Raw genomic sequence first — 21165 nt, forward strand, 5'->3', positions numbered from 1 at the left:
TACAATACAATACAATACAATACAATACAATACAATACAATACAATACAATACAATAGATACCTAATGATACTTAATAGCCAGAAAATTTCAGTATTTATGTTTGAGTCCAAGTTACTTCTTTTTTTTTTAAAGGTGTGAACAATTTTAATTCTCATAATACATATTGCCAAACTGCTTTTTTTTTAATGTTTATTTATTTTTGAAAGAGTGCAAGCAGGGGAGGAGCAGACAGATGGGGACAGAGGATCTGAAGCCAGCTGTGCCTTGACAACAGTGAGCTTGAACCCACTAACTGCAAGATCATGACCTGAGCCGAAGTCAGTCACTAAACCAACTGAGTCACCCAGGTGTTCCCCAAGTTACTTCATATTAGGCTTTGCCAATTCTCTGGTCAATGTCCCAGTTTAAATATTCATATAACCAAAAGATGGGTGTATACCATATGATATTTCCAAAAAGTTCTTTTTAGAACCTACAGAAGAGTAGTGCTGAGTTAACATGAGTTGAAAAATATGCCCAAAGGTACCAGCATCAAGTTTTGTTATTATGAACCAGACCTTTACATTTTCAGTGAGTTCTCAGAGCAGATGGTCTCTTCAAAACCCTGATGGGGCGGGGGGGGGGGGGGGGTGTGAAATAGAGGTATTTAGCTAAGTGAAGAACATTCAATAAGCCTTCTATGTCACTAAATTAATTTATATGATTTACTAAAGTCTATCTTGATTATTTTGTTTAAAGTTTATTTAGAGAGGGGCGCCTGGGTGGCGCAGTCGGTTGAGCGTCCGACTTCAGCCAGGTCACGATCTCGCGGTCCGTGGGTTCGAGCCCCGCGTTGGGCTCTGGGCTGATGGCTCAGAGCCTGGAGCCTGTTTCCGATTCTGTGTCTCCCTCTCTCTCTCTGCCCCTCCCCTGTTCACGCTCTGTCTCTCTCTGTCCCAAAAATAAATAAACGTTGAAAAAAAAAAATTTTTTTAAGTTTATTTAGAGAGAGAGAAAGAGAAAGAGAGGGGGAGGGAGGGAGGGAGGGAGGGAGAGAGAGAGAGAGAGAGAGAGAGAGAGAGAAACTCAGGCAGGCTCCACTCTGTCAGCATAGAGTCCAATGTGAAGCTCAAACTCAAGAACCGTGAGATCATGACCTAAGCCGAAATCAAGAGTGGATCGCTTAACCAACTGAGTCACCCAGGCACCCCGTCTTGATTATTTATGCCACATTAACTGTTTCATTTCCAACCTAGGACAATTTAACCTTACCCATGATCTGTTTTCAAAGGCAATGTTCATTTTTATTTTGAAAGTGGCATTAAATGTTTCAATTTTGTAAGAAGCAGAAAGAAGGAAACAAAGTCCAATGTCACTCTGAACATCTCAGATGAAATGTCTAGGAGAATTCTTAATTTCCTTTCCTGAAATCTGCTCATGCAAGTAAATGTTTCCACCACTCACCTTGTTGCTGAGGTCCTAAATATTGGAGTCACCCTTGACTCTGCCCTTTCTCTCGTATCTTTCAGTCCATTAACAAATTATAAGGACTCTACTTTGAAAAGATACCTCAAATCTGATTATTTCTCACCATCTCCCACTGATACCATTCATTGATCCAAGCCACCATCATCTTTTGATTAGCATACTGCAGTACACCCCTGACCCATCTGTTCATTTCTGCACTTGCTCCCTTCAACTTGATTCTTTGCATAGCAGCCATGATTAACTTTTTTCAAATCCATGTCATCTGCTTCTCAAAACTTTAAAATGCTTCCCCATTCACACATGTACTAGGATTCAAAGACCTTCCCATGGTCTACAAGGCCTCACATGATCTAACTTTATACTTTTCTGACTTCTTTTTCTTCTACTCTTCTTTTTCATTCACCTCCTGGCACATTGGACTTGACTCAAACACAGCAAACATTCACCTCCCTTCACATTGACACGTTGAGTTAAAAATTCTCATCCCCCCACCCACACGATGGTCACATGGCTGACTTCCCCACTGTATTAGTAGCTATGCCTGATCTTACCTAAAATAGAATACCTTTCTCTCTCCCCCTTCATTCTCTATTCCATTGCCTTATTTTTCTTCTTAACAGTTATGTCTTCTCCACTAGAATATCAACTCCATGAAGGTAAGGACTTTGTCATTTGTTCACTGCTGAATCCATAGTGCCTGGAATGGTGCCTGGCATATAGTGGATGCTCAAGAGATGTATACTGGATGAATAAATGAAAGCTACATTATCCATAATATCTTTTTTTATTATTATTCTCAAGTTAGTTAACATACAGTGTAGTCTGGGCTTCAGGAGTAGAACCCAGTGATTCATCTCTTACATATGACACCCAGGGCTCATCCGGAAAAGTGCCCTTCTTAATGCTCATCACCCATTTAAGCCCCCACCCCCGTCAACCCCCAGTTTGTTCTCTGTATTTAAGGGTCTCTTATGATTTGCCTTCCTCTCTACTTTTATCTTACTTTTCCTTCCCTTCCCCTATGTTCATCTGTTAAGTTTCTCAAATTCTGCATGTGAGTGAAATGATATGGTATTTGTCTTTCTCTGACTGACCTAAAAGGAGGCCGGTTCCCTGGAGTGCTGTGAGAAAAGACAAAGGCTTTTTCACCGGGCCTTCCGGTGAGGGCTGCGTCAGTCCACAGTAGGAGAAGGGGTCCTCCCTGTAATGCTGTGGCACAGACAAAGCCAGCCCAGACCACATATTGCATAATAGCTTTTTAAAAGTATTTGGGCTCTTTAAAAGTGTAAATTTTGTAACAAATAGTTTAAAATTAATGCTTGAAAGAGAAAAATGATGCATTTCTTATTTCTTATTGTAGAGAATATTTATCAGCTTAACAATTTATACATGCATTTTCATTTGAGAACCTTCTGAAATGGAATTGTTATTATTCCATTTGAAAGATGGGAATAATTGAGATTAAGTTACCTTAAATGACATGCTCAGTATAACACAGTTATTTAGTATTGGTGTTGGGATTTAAACCCAGGTTTCTGATTATAATCAGATGTTCTTGATATTTCTGGTATGAAAAGAAAGCAAAATTCCAGTTATTTTACCCACCATAAATAAACTTTCATTTGGAAGTCACCTTGAAGTTATTACTGCCTTTACCAGTTTATATTTTTCTTTATGTCTGGAAGTTTTCTTTGTAAATATGATTTCGTAAATAGAAATATTACTTTATCCTACAACTAAAATAAAAGATAAGCAACAATAGATTTAGCAGGAAATTCTAATGAACAAAAGAATTCAACAGATATTTACTGATCACCTTCTATGTGCTGTGTGTGCACAGAGATAATGGTGTACAAAAACAAAATGAAGTAGACAGAAATGTAAATAGGCAAATTTAATATGTTGTGATAAGTGCTGTGTTTGGGGATAAAGACAGAAAACTTTGGGAGTACATTGCACAGGTACCCAACCCCGAACAAAGAAGAAATCCCAGAGCAATGTCTCAGCTAAGAACTGAAGACCAGTAACTTGGCCCAGTAAGGTAGTGAAGGGAAGTGCGGACAGGGAGCGGCCTACACTAAGAAAATATACACAAAGATCTGAAGGCAGCACAGTTCACTCATGAGACTACATGTGTTTCAACAGAATATAAATAGTGCTGAATTAGCTACATGTATGGAATTCAGTTTCTCTTCAAAGTTTGTCCTTGGGTCAATCACTTCACTAGTTCTACTTCCATTTCTTATCATGGTATGTCACTATAGTTGTTTTATAATAGCAATAAAAATAATAATAATAATTACCATTTATTGAACATTTACTAAATGCCAAACACATTTAATCATCACTTCGACCTATGAGATGACTACTGTTATTATCCCTGTTTTGAAGATGTGGCAGCTGAAGCTTACAGAGGTTAAGTGCCTTTGTTGAGTTTATACAACCAGAAAGTGTCAGAACTGGGATTTGAATCACATCTAACCTCAAAGTTTTTTTGTTTTTTTGTTTTTTTTTTAATATATGAAATTTATTGTCAAATTGGTTTCCATACAACACCCAGTGCTCATCCCAAAAGATGCCCTCTTCAATGCCCATCTAACCTCAAAGTTTTAAGTAATAAATACTACATTAAAGAACATTAAAGAAATTAATTAAACATTTATTAAATTAGACCATTAAAGCAACTCTTTATTTTGAGTACTTGAAGGTTTTGTTATTATAATAATTTCTTATGACCATAAGCATCAGAGCAGGCACACATTCACACCTCAATTAACTTTTCTTTCAAAAAGAAAAAAAAATGGTTACAGAGAGCAGTGAATACCATTTATGAGTATTTTCTTTCCTATTTTCACCAAAAATATAAAAGTTTTAACACTTTTTCAACATTAACATCACCTTTACCTAAATATTTTACTAACATGATTTTGAGTGTCCATTATAGGGATTAGCCCTGTTTTAAGGGTTTGCATTCATAATGTTATTGATCCTCACTTTCCTTGAAAATAGACATCATCCATGTTTTACAGATGAGAAATCCAAAGCTCAAAGAAGTGATTTACTCAAAGTCACACAACTCCTAAGAGTTCATGAACCCAGAATTTGAAAACCAATCTGATTCCAAGACCAATGCTCATTCCATGTTGCCTCGAGATAAAAGCCATCTTAGAATACAGAGTTAGAGATGAAGTTACATAAATGCAATATACAATAATGTTCACCTAATAGGAGGCCATTCTTATTTATAAATTATTTCATTTTCCCTTTCCATTTAAATACAGTTGCCCTTGAACAACATGGGTTTGAATTGTATATGTGTCCACTTATACACAGGTTATTTTAGATTTTTTAAAAATACAGTACAGTGCTGTAAAAACATTTTCTCTTCCTTATGCTTTTCTTAATAATATTTTCTTTTTTTTAGCTTACCTTATGGTGAGAATACAGTATATAATACATATATAATACAAAATATGTGTTAATTGACTGTGTTATTGGCAAGGCTTCTGGTCAACAGTAGGTTATTAACAGTTAAATTTTGGAGGAATTAAAAGTTATACGTGGATTTTTTATTATAAGGGTTGGTGCTTCTAAAACCCACACTGTTCAAGGATCTGATCAAGGTTTCTGTATGTGCAGAAATTCACACAAGACTATGAAATAGTTGATTTACAAATGAGAAGGATTTTGAATTAGTACTTCAATTGCATTTCAAATAGCATTTTGCACCTTATTTCACATATCTTTCTTTAAGTCTTCTAGGGACGCCTGTGTGGCTCAGACAGTTAGGCAGCCAACTTCAGCTCATGTTCTCATGGTTCATGAGTTTGAGCCCCACATCAGGCTCTCTGCTGTCAGTCAGCACAGAGCCTGCTTCAGATCCTCCGTTCCCCCCTCTCTGCCCCTCCCCCTTTCCCTTCCCTTTCAGAGCTCTTACTCAATCTCTCTCAAAAATAAACATTAAAAAAAAAAAAAACCCTCTTTGGGGCACCTGGGTGGCTCAGTCAGTTAAGCATCCGACTTCAGTTCAGGTCATTATCTCGCGATCTGTGAGTTCAAGCCCCTCGTCGGGCTCTGTGCTGACAGCTCAGAGCCTGGAGCCTGCTTTGGATTCTGTGTCTCCCTCCTTCTCTGCTCCTTCCCGGCTCGTGCTCTGTCTCTCTCTCTCAAAAATAAATAAACATTAAAAAAGAAAAAAAAAAAACCTCTTCTTTTATAAAGTTAATGCACAAATGGGACACATTTTCAATTGGGATATCAATTATACTTTCATATACTATTTTGTATATCATTTAGTTTTCTACCAAATTAAAAATGGTAGATAGTTCTATTTAATGAGTATATCATAATTTAATTAACTAATTGCTTATTGAACATGGTTCAATTTTTTAATATTATCATCTATACTGTGATGAATATCTTTGTAGATAAATCTTTGCACCCATCCAACACCTTTGCATTTTCAGTTCATCTTTTTTTAAGGCACAATAGACTTCACCCAAACAAAGGACTCCAGTAGTGGCAATTTCAGGCAGTAACAAGTATGTGGGAAAATATTTTGCTGTTGGTGATCTCTTTAGCCATCTCTAATTGCCCTCTCAAGGTGACTGCTTACTTTGCCAAGTTAGAGGTTAGTTTGGGACAGCACTCTAAAAGTTTGAGAATTAGAACAGTTCCTAGGAAGCCTTCTTTGTGATGTAAAGTGAGGCTATCGTGTAAGGGAAAGGAGTGAACCAAAACAAGTTTTGTGATAGAATCATAAAGCCTAAGAGGAAAGATTACTTTCCTTTCCATCTTCCCAGCATAAGGCCTAGAACATAGTAGCCAAGAATGGCAAACAACCTTCAGCTCTATTGCCATCTCTGATTGATTAGTCGTGGCTGAAGAAGTGGAGTGTTAAGACAGTCAAGATCAATGGGAAGAGCACTGTAATCTGTTAGCTGTATCATTTAAGGAAAGAAAGAGGAGTAACAGTCTACGGGTCACAAGTTTGCCATCCCTCTAGCAAATGTGTGAGTAAATAAATGATAAAAGGTTAATCATATAAAAGTGCTTTGCATTACCAAACTCTCTAGTCCAGGGGGGCTTTGAACTAAAGTTATGGTAGTATTTTCTTAATATTTTAAAAATTATTTATTTTTTGAATCAGTAATATCCTCATATAATTAAAACTCAAAAGTGAGGAAAGGGTATACAGTGAAATGTAGTATAGGTTGTCCTGTCTTGCACTTCATTTCCCTGTCTTCTATAACCCCTCTTCACCAATGTTAATATGAGAGACTTTTTTTAAACCTAGGCTCTAACTCCTATCTTTGTAGAAATTAAATTAATTATACCTTATTTGAAAAGGCTAAATCATTATACTTTTCAAGAGCAGATTGAACCTATAAACAATATTGAACTTAAACAACTTGTCTCTAGTCAAAAAACAAAAACATTATTTATATTCACGAACTATATCAAATTTATGTCTTTGGTAAGTAAATAAGATTATGTAGTCAGTATCTTTTTTTTCCATTTCAAAGAAGAATTTATTCACTAAACATTTATTGGGATCAAATTCCTTATGTTGGTGGACATTACATTCTAGTAGTAAAAGGAAAATGACAAGCTGCTAAAAAATGTGCCTGCAGAGAGGCTCCTGGGAGGCTCAGTTGGTTAAGCTTCTGACTCGTGATTTCAGCTCAGCTCATGATCTCATGGTTTGTGAGATTGAGCCCCAAGTTGGGCTCTGAACTGACAACATGGAGCCTGTTTGGGATTCTCTCTCCCTCCCCCTCTGCTTGCTTTCTCTCTCTCTCAAAATAAATAAATAAACATTTTAAAAAATGTGCGTGTAAGATTTCTCATAGAGTTAGCTGGTACTGAGAAAACTAAACTGGGTAAAAAGTATAGGCTAGAAGGAGATTGCCACCTTATGTTGAGTCATAAAGAAGGAATCACGGAGGAGAGAATAGATGACCAGGTAATTTAAGGAAGTGAGAAATGAGTCATATAACATTGTCAGAAAGAGCATTCCAGGTATAAGTGACAGCAAGTACAAATGCTCTGAGGCATTTCAGATGTGACTTTAGAATATTTAAGAAATGATAAGAAACCAGTGTGGGTGAAGCTGAATGAAAAAGTCTTGAAGCAATAGGAGATAATACCGTTTATGTAGGGTTTTTTCTGAATTAAATGAAAAACTTTTTCCTTTTTATTATTTTATTACATTCAAGGTAAAGGAGCAAATTTCTGTGTATGAAAGGTCTTTATAACTAAAAGCCCTTTACAGATGTTATCAAAATTATGCTTAGAGATTGCATTTAATCTCACTATAGTTACATTATAGCTTTCACAACTGAACTTGTGTTAAAGAATTTAATTCAGTGCTTATCACCCATGCTTTTATTTTATATTACAGGGAAATCTCATTCAGTTCCTCTTCATATTACAATTTGAGGTTAATCTTTAAGTCTTCAATGGAAATTTTGTAAAAGTATCAAAATTAGGCAATTTTTTATTTCAAACTTTAAGTTCTTAAGAATCCATCATGCTCTAATAAACATAGACTTGTTATTCTTTAGAAATGACTGAAACTTTTTGTTCTTGTTATTATTTGTAACAGCATGCAAGACGACAGCGTAGAAGCTTCTACTTCCATATCTCAGCTTCTAAGAGAGAGTTATTTAGCAGAAACTAGACACCGGGGAAACAATGAAAGGAGTCGAGCAGAACCTTCCTCCAACCCTTTCCATTTTGGCAATCCTTCTGGAGCTGCTGAAGGGGGAGGAGGCCAAGATGACCTTCCAGATCTTTCAGCCTTCCTGAGCCAAGAGGAATTAGATGAAAGTGTCAATCTGGCAAGATTGGCCATCAATCATGACCCTTTGGAGAAAGCAGATGATGCTCAAGCTAGAAAACGCCTTTCATCTGATCAAATGAAACACTCACCTAAATCAAGTTTTGACCCCAACTGCTGTCAGGATAACTCTCAAGGTTCTACTAGCTCTAGAGAGAGCTCCCAGGAGGCAAAAAGGCCACAGTATAGTTCTGAAACCCAGTCCAAAAAAGTATTCTTAAATAAGGCTGCCGATTTCATTGAAGAGCTGTCTTCCCTTTTCAAAGCCCATAGCTCCAAAAGGATTAGACCTCGTGCCTGCAAAAACCACAAGAGTAAATTGGAATCTCAAAACAAACTTATGCAGGAGAATAGCTCCAGTTTCTCAGATATCTCAGAAAGAAGAGAAAGATCTTCTGTTCCCATCCCTATCCCTGCAGATACTAGGGATAATGAAGTGAATCACGCCCTTGAACGGCAGGAAGCTAAGAGGCGCGAAGCTGAGCTGGCTGCCAGTGAGGCAGCTGGTGGAGACACCACCCCTGGGTCTTCACCTTCATCTTTGTACTATGAAGAACCTCTGGGGCAACCTCCCCGGTTCACTCAAAAGTTACGGAGCAGAGAAGTTCCAGAAGGAACCAGAGTACAGTTGGATTGCATAGTGGTAGGAATTCCACCACCTCAAGTAAGGTAAAAATGTCCCATTAGTAATGCTTGGTAATTGCTTTCCATCCACCCGGATCCTCCTACGTCTCTCTTTTAAGTATGTGGTTTCAAAACTTATACACTCCTTTTGCGAAAAAGAGTGTAACGTAGCACTCTCCGATAGAAATATAATATCAGCCATATGTGCAATTTAAAACTTTCTAGTAGCCAGATTTCCAAAAAATAAAAAGAACCAGGTGGAATTAACTTTATAATTATGTATTATTTAACCACCATATTAAAATATTATGATTTCAACAGGTAATCAATATAAAAATTATTAATACAATATTTCACCTTATTTTTGGCATACTAGAGTTTTAAAATCCAGTGTGAGTTCTACACTTATAAACAGCACATCTCAATTTGACTGCTAAATTTTCCTAGGAAATACTTAATCTGCATCTAGATTTCGTAACACTTATAGTTGAAAAAGTAGCTTGACATACCCAAGTTGTTCCAAACATAGTTCAAAATTTCCTAACAGTGGAATTCAGTATCAGTTTTTAAATTTAATTAAAATTAAATATAATTTGAAATTCAGGCTTGGTTGCACCAGCCACATTTCAAGTGCCCAATACCACATGTGGCCAGTGACTATGGTATTGGATAGCACAGTCTATAGCCTGAAGCTTAAAAAAAGAAAGTATTTAAGATCTGTACTCAATGAATACCTGTGGCATTTTTTTAACTTTAAAGAAAGCCAAATAATAGAATAAAGATTAATAAAATAAAGATAGAATAAGGCTGTGGCCTAGTAAGATCAATTTAAAGATTCATTTTACATGTATTTATTATAAACTTTTTGATATCAGCTTAATGAACACTATTCTCCTTAAAGTCCAAGTCTTTCCCTAATATGACTGATGAGTAGAGAGGATATTAATCTTTTATGTGCCTACCAGTTAGCTTTTCTTTGAAGCAAATGAAGCTTCAGGGCTCCTCATTCGCATAAGCATTTCCTAACTTTGCTTTCCCATTGCCCCCATTCAAATCTGATCAGATTCCTAACTTTGTGGTCTAATTTTATTTTATTTTTTAAGGGGTTCTTCCACATTTATGAGCTTCAGGCCTCACAAAACCCAGAGTGATATTTGCAAACCCTAATATTATAATGTAATAATATATGAATAAACTGCTTTATGTGTATTGCTTTTGTAGAGAATTACTGGTATTTAGAATCCTGTAACAGTCACTTTGCCTTCCTAACCATTTATTTACTAGTAGAATATGACTTAATTACTATTTAACATTTATTCTAGGTGTTTAAACAGGGCCTTGTCTTTTTCTTACACAGTATTCATATTATAGGTATTATGGGACAGTAATAGTATTAATAATAATAGTTTTATTCTTATTTGCATATTGATTCAAGAGATTCTAGTCCAAAGATGTGTTCATATACTGAATTCTGCTTTTCAAAGGCAACATAAGGCAATATTAAATATTATTTCTATAATGGTGTATAGACTACTATCCAGTTATCCAAATGACCTCCTTGAGGGCAGTGGTTCTCCTGTGTATCTTGACCACCAAGCACAGTTTCAGACCCTTAGTAGTCACTGAGAAATTTTAAGTAAACTAATGCATAAAGAAACAGGAAAACAAGAAACTAAATTTAGATTTAAATCAGGAGTGAGTCATTTGACCTAAGATATGGCAAAGGGTTGAAATTGTACCACACAGAGCAGTATCTACCTTTCTACCCTAAGCATGCCTGATGACACTCTCTAGGATTCTGGTTGGTAATGCTGGTTAGATGTCATCACAGCACCATGATAGAAACTACTCAGTGACATCTGGTTGGCCTAAGTAAGCTGGGGAGCATTCAAGTTAGAGTGCATGTACAACTTACTTTTCTGTTAAACCCACTACTTTTTGAACATGGGTTGGACCAAAAAAAAAAAAAAAAAAAAAAAAAACCCAAAAAAACTAGACCAGATCATTCAGAACTGATTCTCCCTCTTTCTTGACCATGACAATCTCAGATACAAAAAAAAGAATTCAGTGCTCCTGTGAGAAAAATCAGCCAGGAAGAATTATAAGATACTCAAAAAACAAAGTTATCTGGTAGTCACTCAAAAACTACTTAACCAATTACAAATTTACAAACTTAAAAGTGAAAAAAAAAATGTACACAGCTTCTATGGAGCAATACTAGTTTTACCTGGAAGAATTTTCTTACTGATTGAATTCATGCCTGTATCTCAACCACTGGTTTGGTGCCGGGAAATTCCTAGGTATTCACTAAATAGTTTCTGAATGAATTAGTACCTCATTTTATGACTGCAATTATATTGAAAAAAAATTTTAGAATTTTCCAGGTTAACTATTAGCAATCATTATTTTCCTAAGTCCACAATTTATATAACTGTAATTGGAAAAATATATATTTAGCTTTTACTATGTGCTCTGCACTGTGTTTACTGCAATGACAGAGACAATATAAGATTTGTCCCTGCCCTCAAGGAGCTTGGGATTCAGTTTTAAAAGATCATCCAAATGTTTACAGTATGAAACCATAAGAACTATCAGGCTTCAGAGAAGGGATGGAAGACTAGAAAGATCAAAGAGGCTTCAGACATCTAAGGTGAGAAGGAGCGAGAGGATTTAGGAAGAAATCTACTCATTTATTCATTCATTCAACAAATACCTATTGAATTACTAAAGTGACTCACTGGGAGTACAAAACAACTGTGAGTTATGGGAGGTCAAGGACCTTGTTTTGAAACCAAGTCTAAAACTATTCTGAGAGGGTAGCTCACAATCTAAAAGAGCAATCGGGCAACCATGTAATCAAAACATTGCAATATTGTGTGATAAAGTCTATAACAGAAGTATGTGTAGAATGCCATAGAGGCTTCAAGGAAGATGTGATTATTTTGCCTGGAGTGCAGGATAAAGGAAGCATTCACACAGGAAGTGTCTCTTTAGTTTGAGGAGACCATCAGTGGAGGAGGAAGCAAGTGCAAAGGCCTAGAGACAAGTGTTTTCAAGGAACTGCAAGTACTTGACTATGTGAAGAACATGGGTAACAGATGAGCAAAGATGAGAGGAAGATCGAAGAAGTAGGCAGAGGGATGGGTCCTTTTAGGCCAGGTCAACTTAACATGTTTACATAAAGGCACCGATGCTGGAGTAGTAATATTTTTATACGAAAGGGAGGAGACTGACCTAATTTGAAAAGAGAGTAGAGCCAGATGATTTTGCAGAACCTTGAAAGCAAAGCAGAATAGTTCAGACTTGGTTTCAAAACCACCTGGAAACGATTTAATGTTATGTATAGGGAAGTACCAAGATGAAAGAGGGCATTTAAGTAGCATTAGTCTGGAAGAATGAGTTAGACTTGAAAAGAATGGAGTCAAGAAGCCAATAGGAAGCTGAGGAAGGTAGCCCAGACATCAGATGCTCTGATCAGATTTGAATGGGGGCAATGGGAAAGCAGAGAAAAATGCAAGCGAGCAAGATTTAGAAGAAAAGAAATAAAACCAAACTTGGTGACTACTGGATAGGAAGGATGAGTAAAAAATGCTACTCCACGTGCTTGAAGACGGGTACCTGAGATTATAATGGGGTCATTGGCAAGGGCTAAGAAAATGGAAGAGGTGGCTGATTTATGGCGGAGGTTAATAATTGGAGTATGAGGAGACTGAGAGATGATATCCAAATAGGCAGTTGGAAATGCAGGACTGAAGGTCAAATGGGAGGGTAGTGGAACTGGAGACATTCCAAGGAATGACCTGGACACTGGGAAATCTGGACACAATATCTCTGTAATTACAAAGGGACTATATATAAGCAGGTAACACTTGGAACTAACTTCCACTAGTGCCAGACTGGAGTAGTGTTTTCCAATCTTCTTCTAGCAGTAACTCCTCCTGCCACTTTTCTCCCCACAATGAATCTGTTACATGTTATTCCAACACACACACACACACACACACACACACACACACACACACGCAAACACATATTTTAAAAAATTTGGGTGGCGGCGGGGGGCGGGGGGAGCCTGGGTGACTCAGTCGGTTAAGCGTCCGACTTTGCTCAGGTCATGATCTCACGGTTTCTGGGTTTGAGCCCCACATCGAGCTCTGTGCTGACAGCTCAGAGCCTGGAGCCTGCTGGGGATTTTGTGTCTCTCCGCCTCTCTGCCCCTCCCCCACTCGTGTTCTGTCTCTGTTCAAAATTTTTTTTAACTTTTATTTATTTTTGAGAGAGAGAGAGAGACAGACAGAGAGACAGAGAGACAGAGTGTGAGTTGGGTTGGGGCACAGAGAGATGGAGGCACAGAATCCGAAGCAGCGCCAGGCTCTGAGCTGTCAACACAGAGCCCAACACGGGGCTCGAACCCACAAGCCCTGAGATCATGCCCTGAGCCAAAGTTGGAGGCTTAACCTACTGAGTCACCCAGGTGCCCCTACAAACACATATTTTAGAAAGATAAAATTAGAGCTTTTGAAACTGAAAAGCATTGGGATGGAAGAAGCCTGGAACTCCTGAGTCGTCTACACAGAATCCAGGGGCACAGATTTTGATCCAGAGAATTCCTTAAAAGTGCATTAAAATAATAATGAGACATTTCAGTTTACCATATGGGAATATGACAGTCAAGGAGAATAATATCCTTTTCATTTTTGCAAGAAAATGTTCAAGTATATCTGGCAACTGAGGTCTAACCTTGTATCTGTGTAATCAGCATTTTTTCCATGTTCTTATAACTCTGGTTTAGCAAATTGAAAAATCATCTTTGGTATATTTGTTGATTTCCAAGTTAATTGGGCAGAAATTATCTTGTTCTGTAGAGGTGAGATCCTATATCACTGAAGGTAGTGTTTTTGAAAGCTTAATTTTGGACATAGCTTCATTGGAGGAGTTGTCTTAGAAAATGAAATACATTCATACATTATGCACAGATGAAAGAGTCTGCAGGAATTCACAGCAAATGGCCATGATCCCTTTTTGTATCCTGACTTCAAATTCTTTTCCCAGGAATGTACAGCTGCGTCACACTAAGTATGGTTGCTTGTACACAACCTTCTGAAGCAACACAAATTTACCCTTTATAGATGTCAGTGCCTGCTTTGGCTGTTTCGTTTTCCTATTGCTACTTCTGGACCTTGGCCTGCAAGTGATGTGCTCAGAAAATAAATTAGTTATAAAGACAAAGGATATTTTAAATGATTCAGGGGAAATACAAAAATATTATTAGAAATAATTATATATGATACATGGTGAAAAAATATAAAAATATTTTGAAACATTACATTATTTAGGGGCTTTTTCTTCTACCTTTTGGGAAAATCTAGATGCCTTCGTTCACTCATTTATCCAACCAATACTAAATGCCTACAGTGTGCCATATACTGTTATACAAACAATAAACAAAAATTCACCAAAATTATTATATAATTACAATTATGATAAATGTTATAAAGGATGGTGCATATAGTGAAGGCACAAAACCTTATGGGTAGGCTGTGAAAGGTTTTCTTAAAAGGTGATATTTAAGCTCAGAAATAAAAGATCCCTGGGAGTTAGCTCAGCAAAGTTGGGTTTGGGGAAAGTGTTTCAGGGTGAGGGAATAGCAAATTTGGAGGCCTTGAGTTTGTAAGACCGTGTTGACTTTAATGAATTAAAAGAACTGGTATCCCTAGAACATAAAGAGAGAAGAGGAAATGGTTTGGGATAAGTCCAGAGAAGGGCAGAAGTGACATTTTGAGAGCCTCGTAGAACACTTTGGGTCAGCATGATCTGAGACCTCAGTGAATATGCAAATTCCCAGATTCCACCTTATACCTACTGAATCAGGATCTCTGAAAGTGAGGCCTAGACATCTGTGTTTTAACAAACTCCTGTTTGTCTCCATGCTGAGAATTTTTGCAATTTCTTCAGAGGCATCCTTACTAGGAGGGACCTTCCCCAGGTTGCATTCTTTGGTAACACTTTAGCACCTGCTTCTCAGTTCTTATTCCAACAGTACACTCCTCACAGACTTCTATTGTAGTCACCTCACCTTAGTTGGTGGTGCTTTGAGGCAAGATCTGTTCTGAGGTTGAAAACCAGGCTAATTTCTGTGGTGTCCACTTGGCCCATGGGAAGACATCTTTGCCCTTGTAAACTTTGGAAATTTAGGCTCCTTCCACTGAAGTCCTCTCTCTTTGTCCTTCCTTCTTGGGCAATACTAAATATCCTTTCACCTTAAATGTTTTTGAGGCAAGAGTTTGGTATAAATTCTCTATCCCCACAAACTCCAGAAACTCTCCAAGTCCTTGCTACTTGCCTACCAACTTTCTTTAATCAGTCTCTTGACTTCATATACACTCCCAGAGTGGACAAAAATCACCAGACTGAATTGTCTGAATTGTTTTCTAAAGTATATTTTGAATAGATACTGAAGAATATTTACATACATATATGTGCATAATATGAGAATAATAGCATAGACGTCTATGTGTCCACATATCCATTATTTTTAAGACCACTGTCTTCCTAATGCTGTCCCTTCCTCCCATCTCAGAATAACCATGAGCTCAAATCTTGTGTTTTCTCTTTAGGTTTTTCTTTTTTTTTAATGTTTATTTATTTATTTTTGAGAGAGAGAGAGAGAGAGCGAGCAGGGGAGGAGCAGAGATAGACAGAGAATCACAAGCAGGCTCTGCACTGTCAGTGCAGAGCCTGATGTGGGGCTCGATCCCACAAACTATGAGATCATGACCTGAGCCAAAATCAAGAGTCAGATGCTTAACTGACTAAGCCACCCAGGCACCCCTCTCTTTAAATTTTTCTTAATGGTTTTTCTTCATAGTTTTACAACATATCTTTATGTCTCTATATAATATTGATATGGAAGTATTTACAGGTGAATGACACAAAATCCTAGACTTCCATTAAAATAATTCAAGGCGGGAAAAAATGGAGAATATAAAAGAAACACATTTGCCATTTGTTGATAATTTGTTGAAGCTAAGTGATATGTGTATGGTGGTTCATTATACAGCGTCTCTACTTGTGTTGTTTGAAAATTTCTATAATAAACAGCTTTAAAAAGTAATATTAGTGAAATTCACATGTATTTTTTATGTAAGTGGAATTGTAACATACATATTCTTCTGCTGTTTCAATCTTTTCTCTAAAAACTATATCAATGACATTGCATGTAACTCTAATTCACTCATTTTCATCACTATATAGCATTTTACTGTAAGGCTAGAAGATTGTATTATTGATGTACAATTTTTCCTGATATGAACAATGTTATTATAAACATTCTAATATAGTCTCCTGGTGCATGAGTGTGTCTAGGCATGGAATTGCTGGTGGAGTACGTACAACAACCTTATAGTAATACCAAATTTTTTTCAAAAGAGTTGTTTCAACTTACATTCCCACCAACATCGCATAACAATTCTGGTTGTTCTACATCATTGACAATATGTGTATTATCAGACTTAAATTTTTGCCAGTCGGATAGGTATGAAATGGTATATTATAATTTTCATTTTCATTTCCACAGGTTTTAATGAAGTTGAGATTTTTAAAAGCATGTCGATTGACATTCAGTGTTCACTTCTATGAAGGGCCTCTTTATATCTTTCATGTTTCTATCAATTTGTTTGTTTTTTCTTATTGACTTGTAAGACTTTTAAAAAATCTGATTAAGATACTAATCATATGTCATATGTGTTATGAAAACATCCTCTCTGGGTTTGACTGGCCTTTTTCTTTTCTCTGTGGTATCTTTCATAATTAGATATTTTTAACTTTAGTATAAAATTAATTACATTTCTTATGGTTTTCTAATGTTTATTTTTGAAAGAGAGAGAGAGAACAGGGGAGGGGTGGAGAGAGAGAGAGAAAAGAGAATCTGAAGCAGGCTCCATACTGTCAGCACAAAGCCAACTCAGGGCTTGAAGCCACTGACTGAGATCATGACCTGAGCCAACGTCAGACACTCAATCAACTGAGCCACCTAGGTGCCCCTGTGGCTTTGGTTTGTATAGTATGCTAGCTTAAGAAATTTTTCCTAAGTGGCACATGGCTGACTCAGTTGGTTAAGCGTCCAACTTCAGCCTAGGTCATGATCTCGCTATTCCTGAGTTGGAGCCCCTCATTGGGCTCTGTGCTGACAGCTCAGAGCCTAAAGTCTGTTTCAGATTCTGTGTCTCTCTCCCTCTCTCTCTCTGCCCCTCTCCCATTCACTCTCTGTCTGTCTCTCTCTCAAAAATAAACATTAAAAAATTAAAAAAAAATTTTTTTTCTAACCTCAAAGTAAGATATTCTTGTATATTGTCTTCTAAAAGTTTTATAAGCATGTATTTCACATTTAAGTTTTTAATCCATTTAAAGGTGATTTTGTGTATGGTATGAAGCAGAGAATCCATTTCAGATTATTTTTAGGTTATTTTTATTAATTATTTTTATTTTTAGATTGGATAACCAACAGTTTAATCTCTAGTTTATTGAAAAGTATATCGTCCCCCCACTAATCTATAATGCCAGCTCCATTGTAGGTCAAAATTCCATAAACATGTGGAGCTAGCTCAGGGCTTTCTATTCTTTTTCTGTGGTTTATTTACTGCATTGCAATAGAGTTTTCATCATTTTTATTTCCAGCCTTTTCATTTTAAGAATTTTTAGCTCTTCTTGACCTTTTGCTCTACAATATAAATTTTAGAATCATCTTTTCAAATTCCATAAGAATTTTTTTTAATTTATTAAGATTTTCGGGATTGCATTGAATCTGGAGACCAATTTAGGAAGAATTTGACAATTTTAAAATATTGAGGCTTCATATTCAGGATCACAGTATAGTATATTTCTCCAACTATTTAGGTTACCTAATATTAAGCCTGAATAATTTTTTCTCTGAGTCTTACAAATCCTTGGCTAGATTTATTGATAAGTACCTCATTTTCATGATGTATAAGTGATAGGTTTTTAAAAAACTATATTCTATATTTGTTATATATAGATATGCAATCGACTTTGTACATTGGTTTTCTAACCAGTGTAAACTTGCTACATTCTAGAGATTTTCTATAAATTTTGGGGGGAGGGGGCATTCTTCCTTTCCAATCTTGTGTCTTATATTTCATTTTCTTGACTTATGGAACTAGCTAAGCCCTTCTCTACAATGTTAAAAAGAAATGGTGACACTGGGTATTCTAGTCTTATTTATAATCTTAAAGGGAATACTTTCCATTTTTCACCACTACATAAGATTTTGTTTTTAAGTTTCTTTTGTTTAGGAAAATTAAGATTTTTTTAAATCATGAATGGATGTTGGATTTTATAAAACATTTTTCTGCATCTATTGAGATCATTATCTGACTTTTCCCCTTTATTCTTTTGATATAGTAAAGAATAGTGATTTCATAATGTTAAGCCAAACTTGAATTCTTAGGATAAACAAAATCAACACCATCAGAGTGGTCCCAAATTCAACAAATAGAACAATTTCTTCTGAACAAAATTTTACATAGTCAACAGAAGAAAGGGGAAAAAATGATACTTTAAAATATATAACAGTAGAAAGATTCAAGTACCTTGCATCAACAGAACTAGAAAATTCAATATGTTCATTTGTTCGTTCATTCAATAAAAATTCATTCAGCACTCACTATACATCAGGAACTATTCCAGGCAGTTGAAATTCATTAGTAAATAAAACAAAGTTTCCTGCCAAATTCTATTCTACTTGACATGAGGGAAATAGATGATAAACAGTAAATTCAATAAATAAGTAAATTGTATAGTAATTTAGTAATAAGTACTATGAGAGAAAGAAAAGGTAAGAATTCTAGAAGGAGACAATAAAAAGTCTCTAGTCAGCCCTGTCCAAAGTAATGTAGTCCTTTAAAAATTTATTTTAGGGTTTGTGTTCATTTTCACTTTATTAATCCTCACTTTTATTTTTTCTAATTTTTTAAATATTTATTTATTTCTGAGAGAGAGAGAGAGAGACAGAGCATGAGCAGGGGAGGGGCATAGAGAGAGGGAGACACAGAATCTGAAGCAGGCTCCAGGCTCTGAGCTGTCTGCACAGAGCCTGATGTGGGGCTTGAACTCAGGAACTGTGAGATCATGACCTGAGCCAAAGTTGGTCGCCCAGCCAACTGAGCCACCCAGGCACCCCAATCCTCACTTTTATTATTAAAATTGGTTATGTGGTAAGAAGTGGTCTTGATATCTTGATATCAATCAACTGCTTATTTATGTTTTTCTTAAGTTACCAAGAAGTTTCCACCTGGAAGAACTTAATAAATTTTAATAAAATTTCAAGCATAAACATATCCTCCCCTTGTACTCCCAATGACTGAAATACAGCCATTGGTCACAAGCACCTAAATTTGTTAACTCAGTAGCAAACAAGACATACAAGACATCAGTTTGTGTCACAAAATCCAACAAAACTTGGAGTTTTGTTAGGAAACGTCTACAATTATCTTATTGTCCAATATATTCCAGAGTCTAATGCAGTCTGTCTAGGGAAGAGTCACTCTGATGCATGGAGAGAGCTGAGGATGTCATGAAGTAAGCATACAACCTATTGTCTATTTTAGGCCCTGTACACTTCACATAAGAGATCAGGCATTGTTAGACAAAGCTGGTTTAAGGCAATTCAAAGAAAGTTATTTTCTAGCCCCCAAGCCTTCTTGAAAGATGAAAACAAAACAGACTTGAGGCTATAATAATCCTAATTTGAATTTATTCATTTAACATCCATACAGCAAACATTTTTTTGGAGTAGCTGTGATGTGCCATACACTGTGCTAGGAACCAGATAAACAAATGATAAACAAAACAAACGTGATTATCTCTGCCCTATGGTGTTTACCATAGTAAGGTAGAGCAGTAAGGGAGAGCAATATTAAACAAACAAACCTACAAATCAATGTATAATTATAAGTAAAGGAAACAAACATGAAAAGGGAATTATAGGAGGTAGGACAGGGACATTGGAAGGGCTGGGGCAGAGCTAAAGAAATGTTCTGAGTAATCATTCTTTTAATGAGCATTATTGCTGGTGAGTCAGAATAACACATTCAAATTACGTTTAGAAGTCATTAATGTGCTAAAGCAATGAGTCATAACATTTATCCAAGCCATATTTTTGATAAAATAGTAACCTAACAGCAGTAACCAAAAATCCAGTTAAATCTGAAAACGTGTCTCTTCAGCGTTTTCATTCCGAGGCTTGGTAGCTAGCCAAATTAGCAGATCTGGCAAGCTACGCTTAGTGCTTTAAAGCTGGGTCCTTCTTTTTCATTTGGACCTGCCTTATTTTCCCAGATCACTGACTCATTTCTGTTAAGCCATGAATCACGTCTGGCACTCCTGTCCTTCTGTAAGTGTCATGAGGATTTGGCATTCTAAAACGTGCACTTTGGGCAGGGCATTTCTGTGAAAACATTCCCTAACATGCATAGATGTTTGAAGACAGTGTGTTTCCTTCTTAACCTCAGAAGTCTTCAGGATAGCCAAGTAAATTTTAATACTTTTTTGAAGGCATCCTGACCGGCACATTATTTCTGAGTGGGTCATGGTATTAAAGTCAGAGTGACGGTTACTGATTGTTCTGTGGGACTGGCTGAAGCTATCCTGCCATCTGCGTAAGAACAAAAACGTTTCTGACGGGGAGTTTGAGTATTTGAATCATTTCACTTATTGACTTCTGGCTGTCCAATTGCTCTAGATGTTTCCACTCTCATTTTGGTAAGGAAGAACAACATTAACTAAAGAGATGAGATAACCTTATAATGTTTATATAAGGGAAGATATTTGTTTATTTGTTTTGAATAGTTATTTCTATTTGCTTTGTCAAATTAATACAGGTACATTGCTTAAAAAGTCAAACAATATTAAAGAATAGAACCATTTCAACTCGCTTTGCAGTTTCCTATTTATTTACCTCTAGATTTCTAAATAAAATGCCAGTAGTTTTCAATTTTTTTGTTCTCAGGACCCCTTTACAATCCTAAAAGTTATTGAGGCCCAAAAGAGGTTTTGTGTTTATAAGTTACATCTATATTTATCATATTAGAAATAAAACAGAAATTTTTTAAATAGTTGTTTCTTATTCATTTTTAAATAACAATAATGAACATGTAAGCGTAAGTAATTTTGAGGGGTGCCTGGGTGGCTCAGTCGGTCAAGCGTCCAACTCTT

At 36.3% G+C, this 21165-nt stretch overlaps 1 protein-coding gene across 5 annotated transcripts in view; it reads left to right on the plus strand.

The window, feature by feature from the left end:
* The window catches only part of MYPN (myopalladin), a 120947-nt gene that overhangs the window by 34878 nt on the left and 64904 nt on the right, over positions 1 to 21165 (plus strand). For all 5 annotated transcript variants that reach the window (XM_040485160.1, XM_040485159.1, XM_040485163.1 and 2 more), the window contains one exon: positions 8077 to 8979. In XM_040485160.1, coding sequence (XP_040341094.1) covers positions 8077 to 8979 — 903 coding nt within the window. The remainder of the gene's footprint in view (positions 1 to 8076; positions 8980 to 21165) is intronic.

Source organism: Herpailurus yagouaroundi, unplaced genomic scaffold (assembly GCF_014898765.1).
Source record: "Herpailurus yagouaroundi ecotype Mexico unplaced genomic scaffold, PumYag 163, whole genome shotgun sequence".
Classification (NCBI taxonomy): Eukaryota; Metazoa; Chordata; class Mammalia; order Carnivora; family Felidae; genus Herpailurus; species Herpailurus yagouaroundi.